We start from the raw sequence: 11658 nt of genomic DNA on the forward strand, positions 1-11658 counted from the left end.
TTAACAATACTATGAGACTGAGACTCAAAAGAGACTAGTTTTTAAAATTTTGAAAGTTAATTAAAAAAATAACTAGTAGACTGCTACATATATATATATATACACACAGAGAGCAACCCATTTCTCTTAGAATGCTTACTTTATAATCTCTTCTACCATTTCACGTGTCAATGAGTGATCCGATCAAAATAGCTTATAAATAGACATCCTTTATGAAAAATAGAGTTTTCTTTAAATTCTCTCTCTCTCTCTGTGTATATATATATATATTAAAAATAGCTAATAGCTCATTTCTCCTAAAATTCTTACTTTATAAAATCTTCTATCAATTTCATGAGTGATCCAAATAAAACAATATAAATAGACATCTTTTGTGAATGAATGATCCAAATAAAATAATTTATTATAAATAGACATCTTATTTGATAATAGAATTTTCCTTAAAAGATCGTATATCAAATTCATCTGTCTGTGAGTGATTCAAATTAGATAGTTTATAAATAGACATCTTTTATAATAATGAAATTCTCCATAAAAAAATTCTATATCAATTTCACTCGTGGTGAGTGATTCAAATTAAACTGCTTATAAATAAATATATTTTATAATAATGAAGCTTCCTTAATAACTTGTATATCAATTACCTATCAAAAATATTTCGATCAACTTTTTCATATCTTTTTTGAATGCAGAGTCTAGACTAAAGTTTCCAGTTCTCTAACTCTCCAAAATATTATTTCAGCCAACTAAATACCCTGAGTCAATCTAAGAAAATCTCAGAGCAATTGAAGCTATCTTCTTTTCATTACAAGATGACATCCACAATCCATGTTAATCTTAATGTTGTGGAGAAACTCATGTCCAATGGACACAGTCATCTTCATCTTCAGGATAAGTATGTCCTTCCTCTGGCTAAACGTGCTGACATGTTCTAGGTTTGTCATTCATATAAATTCCTAGTCATAGATCTCAAAGATTTGGATAGGCCTCATAGAATAAAGGTAATTAATTTGACATTAGGCGGGCTTGTGAGGAGGATGGCTTCTTCCAGGTAAACATCTTCATTTGTTTTGTTCATTTTCCTTTGTCTAGGTATCACCTAAATTTAATATGGATCATTCTTATCATTAACCATGGAGTGCCAGAAACTATGATGAAAAGCATGATGGACATTGACAAGGTTTTCTTCTATTCAGAGGACTCAAGGCAGGCTGTCAGTGTTTCCACACGCTTCAATGTCACCAAAGATGAATTCTTTGAGTGGATGGATTATCTAAGACACTCATGTCATCCGCTAGAGGAATTTATCAATTCATGGCCTCAAAAGACTGCACTTTGTAGGTACCAACAAAAAACTTAAAGAAAAATAAAAACAAATAAAGTTTTTCACAATAATTCACCAACTAGTGTGTATGATCCCCTTTTTTTCGTTTCACCTTTTTGAAATAGAGAGGCTGCACGGAAGTATTGCAAGGAGATAAGAGTATTGGTTCTAAGGTTTCTGGCTGCAATTTCTGAAGCTCTTGGACAAGATTCTGATTATTTGAATGCAATATTTGGAAAGCATAGCCAGTCAATGCACATAAATTACTATCCTGCATGCCCAAATCCAGATCTTACCTTTGGTGCAGCACCTCATTCGGATATAGGTGGCATTATTATTTTGATGCAAGGAGGTGCGAGTGGTCTGGAAGTGCTAAAAGATGGGAAATGGTTTGTAGTAGAACCAATACCCAATGCCTTTATGGTGAATGTGGCTGATCAAATTGAGGTTTATAGTACCATAAATATTATTCACTGTATACAGACTTCCCCTGTTCCAAAAATGTTCTGGGAGGACTGAATTTTTATTAGGTTGTAAGCAATGGAAGATTCAAAAGTATGAAGCTCAGGGCCATAACCAATACAACCACATGCATATCTATTCCCACCTTGTATGGGCCTTCGTTTGATACCTTCATTGGTCTTGTAGCATCCATTGTGGATGAGGAGCATCCAACTTTATACAGATGATATAAATATGAAGAATACATGACAGCATTCTGGATCCAATGTGCTTTGAAGCGCGGGAGCACTTTGGATCACTTCAAGATTAGAATCAGTCCATGAAATAAAGGTGTGGTATGGATAGTGGACACTATCGGCATGGGAAATAAGGTTGATGAGTGACTATTAATGAACAATAGTAACGTATTTAGGTATATGTTTGTTATAAAATATAAAGAAAGTGTCATACTTAATAAAATAATATTGTTTTTATGATCTCAATATTATACATTACTAAGTATATATTATAAGCATAAAACTTGTGAGATGCCTCATTTTAACACTAGTTTTCATTACTACAATAAACACTTTTAATTAGGATAAAGGGGCGTGTCCCTACATAGTTATCTACAGAAGAAGAAACAACTCTCTCATATCTGTTGAATGTTCCAGATCACTAAGAGTGGTGGGTGAATTAGTTATCCATTAAAAATTTCAAATTTATACAAAAACAAATCTAACAAATATAGATTTCAGATTGCATAACCATGAACAAAAGATGTCATGAAAAGAACACACATGAGACATTAGATATGACATGGAAAACACAAGAAGGGAAAATCCATAGAAAATGTCAGTTCTCAAAATAAAAAACACCTGTTAGGGTGACACTGGTTAATGTGATTTTTACAAGATGTCTCACTGCCAGAATTGGTCACTGCAAGTGGGCTCATTACCTAGCTAAAACCACAAGAAAAAGGAGGTCTCACTGCCTAAAGGAAGAAAGAAAGAATCCACCACAAGAGACACAACTCCCACTTTGTTGCAATGTCAGAAAAAAGCTTAGGCTCACTGCCACTAGTACAAAACAACATTAACAAACAACCACACTGATCAACCACTTCACATTGTCAGAGATATATCTTCCTTTTACAATCAACTTCCTTTTGCTAAACATTCTTGATATATTTTCATTACAAGTGATCTTTATATATCGATCTTCAAAAAATATTATTCAAGTCGGCTAAGAAGATGAAGAAACATAATTCAAAATAGGTCTCCACTAAGCATTCTCGCAGTGGAAAGGAATGAAAATTAGACCACACCACAATGCAACAACACGTTAACAAACACTGGAATCACCAGACCAAATTATAGAACATCCGAGGATAATTCAGACCGAGAAACATCATAACCATAAACGCATTTCTAGAGCACAACAACATGTGCCAAGACAAAATAACATAGATACATGAATGGATATTTAATTTATAAATCTTGACCTCTACAAATCTCAAATATTCTGATTACTACACAAACTTCTAGAGAACCAAAACTCTCATACTACCAATACATAATTCTAGAGGAATAAGCATATTAGAAATACAATAATCTATACCTTCTACATCATACATACCTATCTTCCACATCAATCTGAACCAATATGGACCACTAGATTTACATCAATTACAACATAGACAAGTAATTCTAACAATCTCCCCCTTTGTCATTGATGGCAATATTCATCAATGAAAAATTATTTCTCCAACAACATGTTCAAAATACTTATCCCTCTTAGAAAGAAAAACCATATATTTCCAAATTTCTCAAGTAAAAACTTCTCAAACTTCTCCACTTTGACATCAAGGAAAAAGGTAGAGAGAAACACAGCTCTGCACTCATCAGGATCATACTTTTTCTTTCTGGATACAGATGTTGATGCTCTAAATTTGTCTTAGACTTTTCATGTGATTCTCCAAATTTTCTTAGCTCAAATGCAACAATCTGTCCAACCAGCATATCTCTTGTTACTGTAGTCACACTCCGGATCTCATAAAAATCCACTCTAGTCCCCCTAAGAGGAAGCCACAAACATTAGGCCATATAGAAATATGCATGAATTATCTTGGACTAATACACTGTCAAATGCACTTAGTTCAAACTAGGAGGGTGAATATCCCCTAACAATTATTGAAGATACTCAAAAGTATCCTTGCATAACGCCTTTGTGAAAATATCTGCAACTTGCTCTTTGGTAGGAATATATTCAAGTTTTACTTCATCATCCACTACTTTTTCTTTTAAGGAATGATACCAAATAGAAATATACTTAGTTTTGGAATGCAAAATTGGGTTCTTAGAGATATTGATTGCACTTGTATTATCACACTTGATTTAGACGAGTTCATCAAACAACACACCTATATCCTTCAATGTTTGTTTTATCTAAAGTACCTGAGTGCAAAATGAAGCAATTGCAATGTACTCAGATGATGTGGTTGATAAGGATACATAATCCTACTTCTTACTTAGCCATGCCACTAATTGGGAGCCAAGGAAAAATACTTCACCACTTGTACTTTTTCTGTCATCAATACTTCTTGCCCAATCTACATCAGTATAAGCTTTCAGAGTAAAGTCTGATCCTTTGGGGTACCATAGTCCAAAATATTTTGTTCCTTTCTAGTATATGTTCAATATCCTTTTTACTGCAACAACATGTGACTCTTTTGGTTCTTGTTGAAATCTAGCTGCAAGAAAAATAACATACATGATATATGGTCTTGTAGTAGTCAAATATAACAATCCTTCAATCATTGATCTTTACTTGTTTGCATCAGTCTTAGGAGATTTATCATCATTAGTCAATTTGCATCCAGTAGTCATGGGAGTACATATTGATTTGGAATTTTCTAATCAAAACTTCTTCAATAGTTCTCTAACATATTTGACTGAGAGATAAAAAATTCTTTTGTTGCTCTAATTTACTTGCAATCCAAGGAAGAAAATCAACTCACCAATCATACACATTTCAAATTCCTTCTACATTTCACTAGTAAATTCCTTGCAGATATCATCATCGACACCAAAGATTATGTCATCCACATAAACAACAATAATTAAGATCTTACTTGATTCAACTTTGAAGTAGAGATTGTTGTTAGCAGGCCCTTTTTGAAATCCTTGATTTAGTAGATACTTATCTAGCCTTCTATACCAAGGTCTTGGTGCTTGCTTCAATCCATACAACGCCTTCTTTAGTTTGCAAACAACATCTAGATCATCTGATAACTTGAATCCTTTTGATTGTTCAATGTAGACCTCTTCCTTTAATTCTCCACTCATAAATGTTGACTTTACATCCATTTGATAGACTTTGAAACCCTTATATGTTATAAAAGTTAAAAACATCCTAATAGCCTCCATTCTAGAAACAAGAGGATAGGTTTCTTCAAAATAAATTCCTTCAACCTATGTGTAACCTTTGCATACCAACCTTGCTTTGTTTCTTACAACTTGACCATCTTCATGCATCTTGTTGTGAAATACCCACTTTGTTGTAATAACATTCTTATCTATTGGTCTAGGTACCAATTCCCAAGTCCGATTTTTCTCAATTTGATCCATCTATTCCTTCATAACTTTCATCCAGTTCTAATCTTTGTGGGCTTCTTCAACTGTCTTAGGTTCGGTCTAAAAAATTGATCATAAAAGAACTTTTTTTCTGCAACTTTGCTTCTTGTAATGACTCCTCTATTTTTGTCTCCTAAGATTTGATTCTTAGAATGATTTTTTTGTACATACCTAGGGGTTTTTGATATAGTTGTTGGAGAAACCTGATTTTCTTTCCAGTTCTCTTCATCTCTATTCTTCTCTTCATCTTTGTTCTTCTCTTCTCCTTCATCGGTTTCATACCCTGCTTGAATAACAACTTCTTTTGAAATGTTCTCATCGACCTTCACATTTGTACTTTCAACAATTTTGTTCAATCTCTTGTTGTAACATCTATAAGATTTTCTCTTTGTAGAATAACAAAGAAATATGCCTACATTTGTTCTTCTATCAAAATTTCCAAGGTTTCATTCCTCTCTTCGGATATAGAAAGTGCTTCCAAAAACTTTGAAATACTTCACATATGGGATCCTTCCATACCATAGTTCATATGGTGTCTTCCCAATTTCTTTCTAAATAAAATTCTATTAAGGGTATACACAAGAATGTGTATAGCTTATCTCCACTAAATTTTTGATAGATTTTCTTTCTTAATCACAGTTCTTGCCACCTCTTGAATAGTCATATTTATTCGTTCAACTATGCCATTCTGCTGAGGTATCCTAGTAGCTAATAATTTCCTTCTCATTCCATATTTCTCACCAGAAAGTATCAAATTCATCATAAATAAATTCTCCTCCTATATAAGATCTCAGACACTTAATTCTTCTATCTACTTCATTCTCAACTTTATCTTAAAATGTCTTGAACTTTTCTAATGCTTCTAACTTTTATCTTAGAAATGCAACCCAAATATTTCTAGAATGATCATCAATAAAGAGCATGAAATACCTCTCACCTTGTAGACTCCTTGTCCTGGTTGGACTGCATAGGTCTATGTGTATCAAATGGACAACAATCCGGTAAACAATTGTTCCTTTCCTTTGAATGTTCATTTTGTCTACTTTTCGACTTAACATTATCTACAAATACTGATGTAGGATCATCCCTGGTTCTTGGCAATCTTGCATCAACCAAAAATATTTCTTTCCAGTTTGTTTTTTGTTTTACAGTTTCAACATTCTTTCTGCATTTTCTTGTTTTTTTCTCACCGAACCTTGTGGAGTTGTATTTTGCTTAAGAACATGATCATCTTCTTTATTCCTAAATCGTGGAACATTTGAATCATTTTTCGGCAAGGTATTGATTTTGGATTCCAATACTGTTTTCTGGATTAGGACACTGGCACTGCTTGGACCTATATTGGTGAATCTTGTGGATCCTTTTCGTAGCTTTCGAAGCCCTAGTTCATCGATTCCAATTTTCCTTGGTGTGTGACTAACCTTCCCTTTGATCTGCATTTCATCCTTTGGATTTTCTAGAGGAATCTCTTTGGCAGAGGCCGACCTATTGGTTTTACACGTTTGATCTTGTTCTTCGGCATTTGATCCCTTTTGGGCCGACCGGATCTCCTTGGATCATAAAAACCATTGTAATTGAGCATTAAAATTTAATTCCAAAAAAAGTTAGAAGATAGATCTTAAGAATTAGAGGTCTAGAGTTGACCGATTCTATAAATGAGCATATATGTAGCAGGCCAGTGAGTCAAATCTTGTATTCTATATGTTACTGGTTATCTATAATCGGTTTTCTTGATCTAATTAATTTAGTTCTACACTACCTCCATAATATCCTCTTGTTTCCATTGTGTTTGCCCTTTCTGCCTGGTCTAAATTGATCTCTTTGAGGTCCCTCTTAACTAGTGACTGCACCAAATACTATTATCCAATTTAGTCAATCTTGGTAAGTCTTGCATCTTTTATCATATTGATCTTCACCAAATTTTTAAAGTCAATATGATGCATCCTTCGGTGCCAAATCCAACTCTCATTGATCTATGATAACAAGCAATGTCTTGTAGCAGCTTCCAATTGATACATGTTTCCACCTGTCTTTTTCCTCGAAGAAATGACAATTCCGGATCTCTTCCAGATGTCATAGCCACCATCCTGAAAGATAACATTGTAACCAATTCTGCACATCTATCCAACACTCAAAAGATTATGATGCAATCCTTTTACATAGTAAACATTTTCAGTGTTATGATTTCCATCAAAGGTAATAGAACCAATTCCAACAATTTGAGTTGTCTAACATCTCCAAATCTAATAGAACCACCATCATATTTTTCAAGTTTTACAAACTTACTTTTGTCACTAGTCATATGATTTGAACATCCACTATCAATCAACCATTCATTTCTATCTCTCCTAACATGCAATGTTGTAGAAATGTTGTAGAAATAGTCTCAACAATCTTAAAGTTATTAGATTTAGGTCCATCTTTCTCTACCATGAACAAACAATCACCATCCTCATAATCAGACCCATTATCAGAAATAACAGCATCAACTCTAACATAGTAAGCTTTCTTATTGAACTTTCTTTTATTATCCTTAAACTTCTATTTTGATCCTATTTACGAAATGTATACTGACCAATCTTTCCACATTTAAAACATTTAAGAGGTAACATACCTTTATACTTGTCGGTTCCTCTTTTCAGTTTTCTTACAAATTTTTCTTCCATTTCATCGAGGCTCTCATCATCTAAATCTACATCTGCAACTTTTGATGCTTTAAAGGTTTTTTTTTTTTTTTTTCTTTGTCTCTACCAAACTTCCTCATCTCAAATGTAGTCAAGGTGCCAAACAAATATTCCCTAGTGAATTTTGTTGGATCATAGGTTTCCTTAATAGCTAATATCTTGTCACTGTAACTCTTTGGTAAGGTTCTCATGATCTTCTATATCACATCCTTCTAATCCAAGACACCACCAAGATCTTTGATCCCATTCACAATATTATCAACCTTTTGAAAATAGCTCGCAACACCTTCATCTTCTTCCATTCTCAAATTCTCATAAAGTGCCTTTAGAAAACTGCATCTTGGATAACTTGACTCTTTCATTTCCTTCATAAATACTTTTCAACCTTTCCCAAACTTCATAAGCGGGGTCTAAAGAAACAACCTTCACCAATTCAGTTTTAGATAAAGCACTAAAGATAGCGTACCTTTCTCACAAATTCCTTCATAAGCTTCAATCTCATTTGATGTAGTAGGTCCATTTGCTGGTGCCAAATACTTAGTCTCCAAATCCTCCTAGGTCTTGTATCTCAGATAAATCAAATATAGTTGCATCTTTACTTTCTAGAAACTATAGTCGCATCCTTCAAAGGTAGGGATAGTCAATTTATTTGCCATCAGATCTCCTTGAACAGTTAGTCTCAGTTTCTAGGAACCCAAGCTCTGATACCAATTGTTGAATTTTCTACATAACTGAGGGGAGGGGGGGTTGAATCAATTATCCATTAAAATTTATTAAATTTATATAGAAATGGATTCGGAAAATATAGATTTCAAATTGCATACCCATGACCAAATGATATCATGAAAAGAACACACACATGAGACACTAGATATGACGTAGAAAACTCAAGAAGGGAAAAACCATGGAGAATGTTAGTTCTCAAAATAAAAACACCTGTTAAGGTGACATCGGTTAAGGTGATTTTTACAAGATGGCTCACTGCTAGAATTACTCACTGTAGATGGACTCACTACCTAGCTAAAACTGTTGGAAAAAGAAGGAGGACTCGCTGCTCAAAGGAAGAAAGAAATAATCCACCACAAGGGACACAATTGCCACTCTGTTGCAATGCCGAAAGAAACCTTAGGCAAACTACCACCAGTACTAAACAACATCAGCAAACAACCACCCTACTTAACCACTTCACATTGCCAGAGATAGATCTTCCTTTTACAATCAACTTCCTTCCACTAAACCTTCTTAATAATTTTTCATTACAAGTGATCTTTATATATATCGATCTCCAAAAAATATTATTCAATCCAACCAAGGAGATGAAGAAACATAATTCAAAATTGGTCTCCACTAAGCATTCCTATAGTGGAAAGGAATGGAAAGTTGACCACACCACAATGTAACAATACGTTATCAAATGCAGCAATCACCAGACCAAAAGATAGAACTTTCGAGGATAATTCAAACCAAGAAATATCATAACCAAAAACACATTTTCGGAGCACAACAACATGTCCCACGACATAATAAAATAGATACATGCACGGATATTATAATCCGAAATGCACAACAAGAGAACAAAAAATGCAGAGCAATCTGGACCTCTGCAAATCTCAAATATTCTAATTATTGTACAGACTTCTAGAATACCAAAACTATCATACTTTCAATACATAATTATGGAGAAATAGGCATATCAAAAACACAACAATTTGTACCTTCTACATCATACATACCTATCTTCCACATCAACCCAGACCAATCTGAACCATCAGATTACATGAATGACAACATAGACAAGTAATTCTAACATTATCATCATAACTTCTAATATATATTTCCCTTGATCATCCAAGGACGCCCCCTCAAAGTGTTATACTATTTATCTAATGTTTACATAAATTTATACATCAGAATGAACCAAAGTGATAACAATTGACAATAACAACTTATTTCCTTTGGAGAAATTACCCACTATAACATTTAATAGAGGTACTCATTTTTTCCATGTCCTCCTCTTCCAATACAATATAAATATAATTCTTCATCTTACTATTAAGCCATCTCATAGCTAGTAATGACTTATGAACCATGAATGAGCAATCTAAGAATACACCAAATATCATGCAAAGTCATTTTCAACTCATTTGTGGGTAAGGAGAAACTATTGCATTTAACTCCCAACACTTCATCATAGCCATCAACATTTGAGCTTCATAATCATATGTAAGCTTTTCTCTAAGGTTTCCTAGCCCTACTCTATTGATAACCTAAATATTTTTGGATATGTCGTCTATTCCACCTATAGATATTGTGTATTTAACAACTTTATGCCATTCGTGACCTCAATAATTGCCTAGATTAACAGATGACAAGAAAAAATAAAAAATCAATATCTTGCATGAAAGAAGATTAGCTGATCAATTGAAGAAAAAAATTAAAAAATCTAAAGCCATGATCAATTATATTAGCACATATTCTCCTATAATGTAAATTTCTTCTATTTTCAATGATTTTAGGTTCTCTCCCATTTAAATTCAAGAAAATGTAATTTTACACTTACAAAATTAAAAGTTTTTAGGAAAAATATATTTGTTTATAATAGTTAAAATAAATAGGAAACACATTTTTTCTCAAAACAATATTTTTGATAGAAACAAAAAAAATGAAATTACATAGGAAAACAAAATATATATAGCTAACAACCCATTTCTCTTAAAATGCTTACTTTATAATCTCTTCTACCATTTCATGTGTCAATGAGTTATCAAAATAAAATATTCTATAAACAGACATATTTTACGGAAATGGAGTTTTGCTTAAAAGTTTGTATATCAATTTCACCTTTTGGTAACGAGTGATCCAAATAAAACAATTTATAAATACACATCTTTTATGATAACGGAATTTTCTTTAAAATCTTGTATGTCAATTTCGTCTGTTTGTGAGCAATTCAAAATAAACACTTTATAAATATACATCTTTTATGATAATGAAGTTCTACATAAAGAAAAAAAAAATGTATATCAATTTCACTTGTGGTGAGTGATTTAAATTAAACTGTTTATAAATAGATGTATTTTTTAATAATAGTTTTTCTTAAAAACTTGTGTATCAATTTCACACATCAAAAATATTTCAATCACCTTTTACATGTATTTTTTTGAATGCAAACAAATGCTTCAAGTTCTCTAACACTCCAAAATATCATTTTACCCAACGAAATATCCAGAGTCAATCTAACATTACCTAAATCCTAGAGCAATTTGAAAGCTTATTTCCATATACACATATAAAATATTTTTACTACCTTAGAGTATTAGTAGTTAGTTTAAATAAAAACAAAATCACAATTAGTCTAAATAAAATACTGGGATATTTCATTATAAAAATAAACATTGACATAATTTATTTAATCGAATATGTATTACATATAATGCATATGATTGAGATAAATGTGTAGATGTACATACATTGTTTATAAGTTTTTTCTCTACATAGACTAAAGTTGAATACATTATTGCATTATAACTAGTGCCTCTAAGAATCTTCAAACTTCCAAACAACAAGTTGGCAT

The 11658-nt window shown here is 32.6% G+C and overlaps 1 protein-coding gene across 1 annotated transcript; it reads left to right on the forward strand.

Annotated features, from left to right (window-relative positions):
- Window positions 1–1150: 1150 nt before the first annotated feature.
- On the forward strand, window positions 1151–1843 carry LOC131857944 (protein DMR6-LIKE OXYGENASE 2-like). Its single transcript, XM_059210736.1, has 2 exons — window positions 1151–1341; window positions 1450–1843. Exons 1-2 carry the CDS (start codon window positions 1151–1153, stop codon window positions 1841–1843), a joined length of 585 nt encoding a protein of 194 aa, XP_059066719.1.
- The last annotated feature ends 9815 nt before the right edge of the window (window positions 1844–11658 follow it).

This window comes from Cryptomeria japonica, chromosome 8, assembly GCF_030272615.1.
Source record: "Cryptomeria japonica chromosome 8, Sugi_1.0, whole genome shotgun sequence".
Taxonomy (NCBI): Eukaryota; Viridiplantae; Streptophyta; class Pinopsida; order Cupressales; family Cupressaceae; genus Cryptomeria; species Cryptomeria japonica.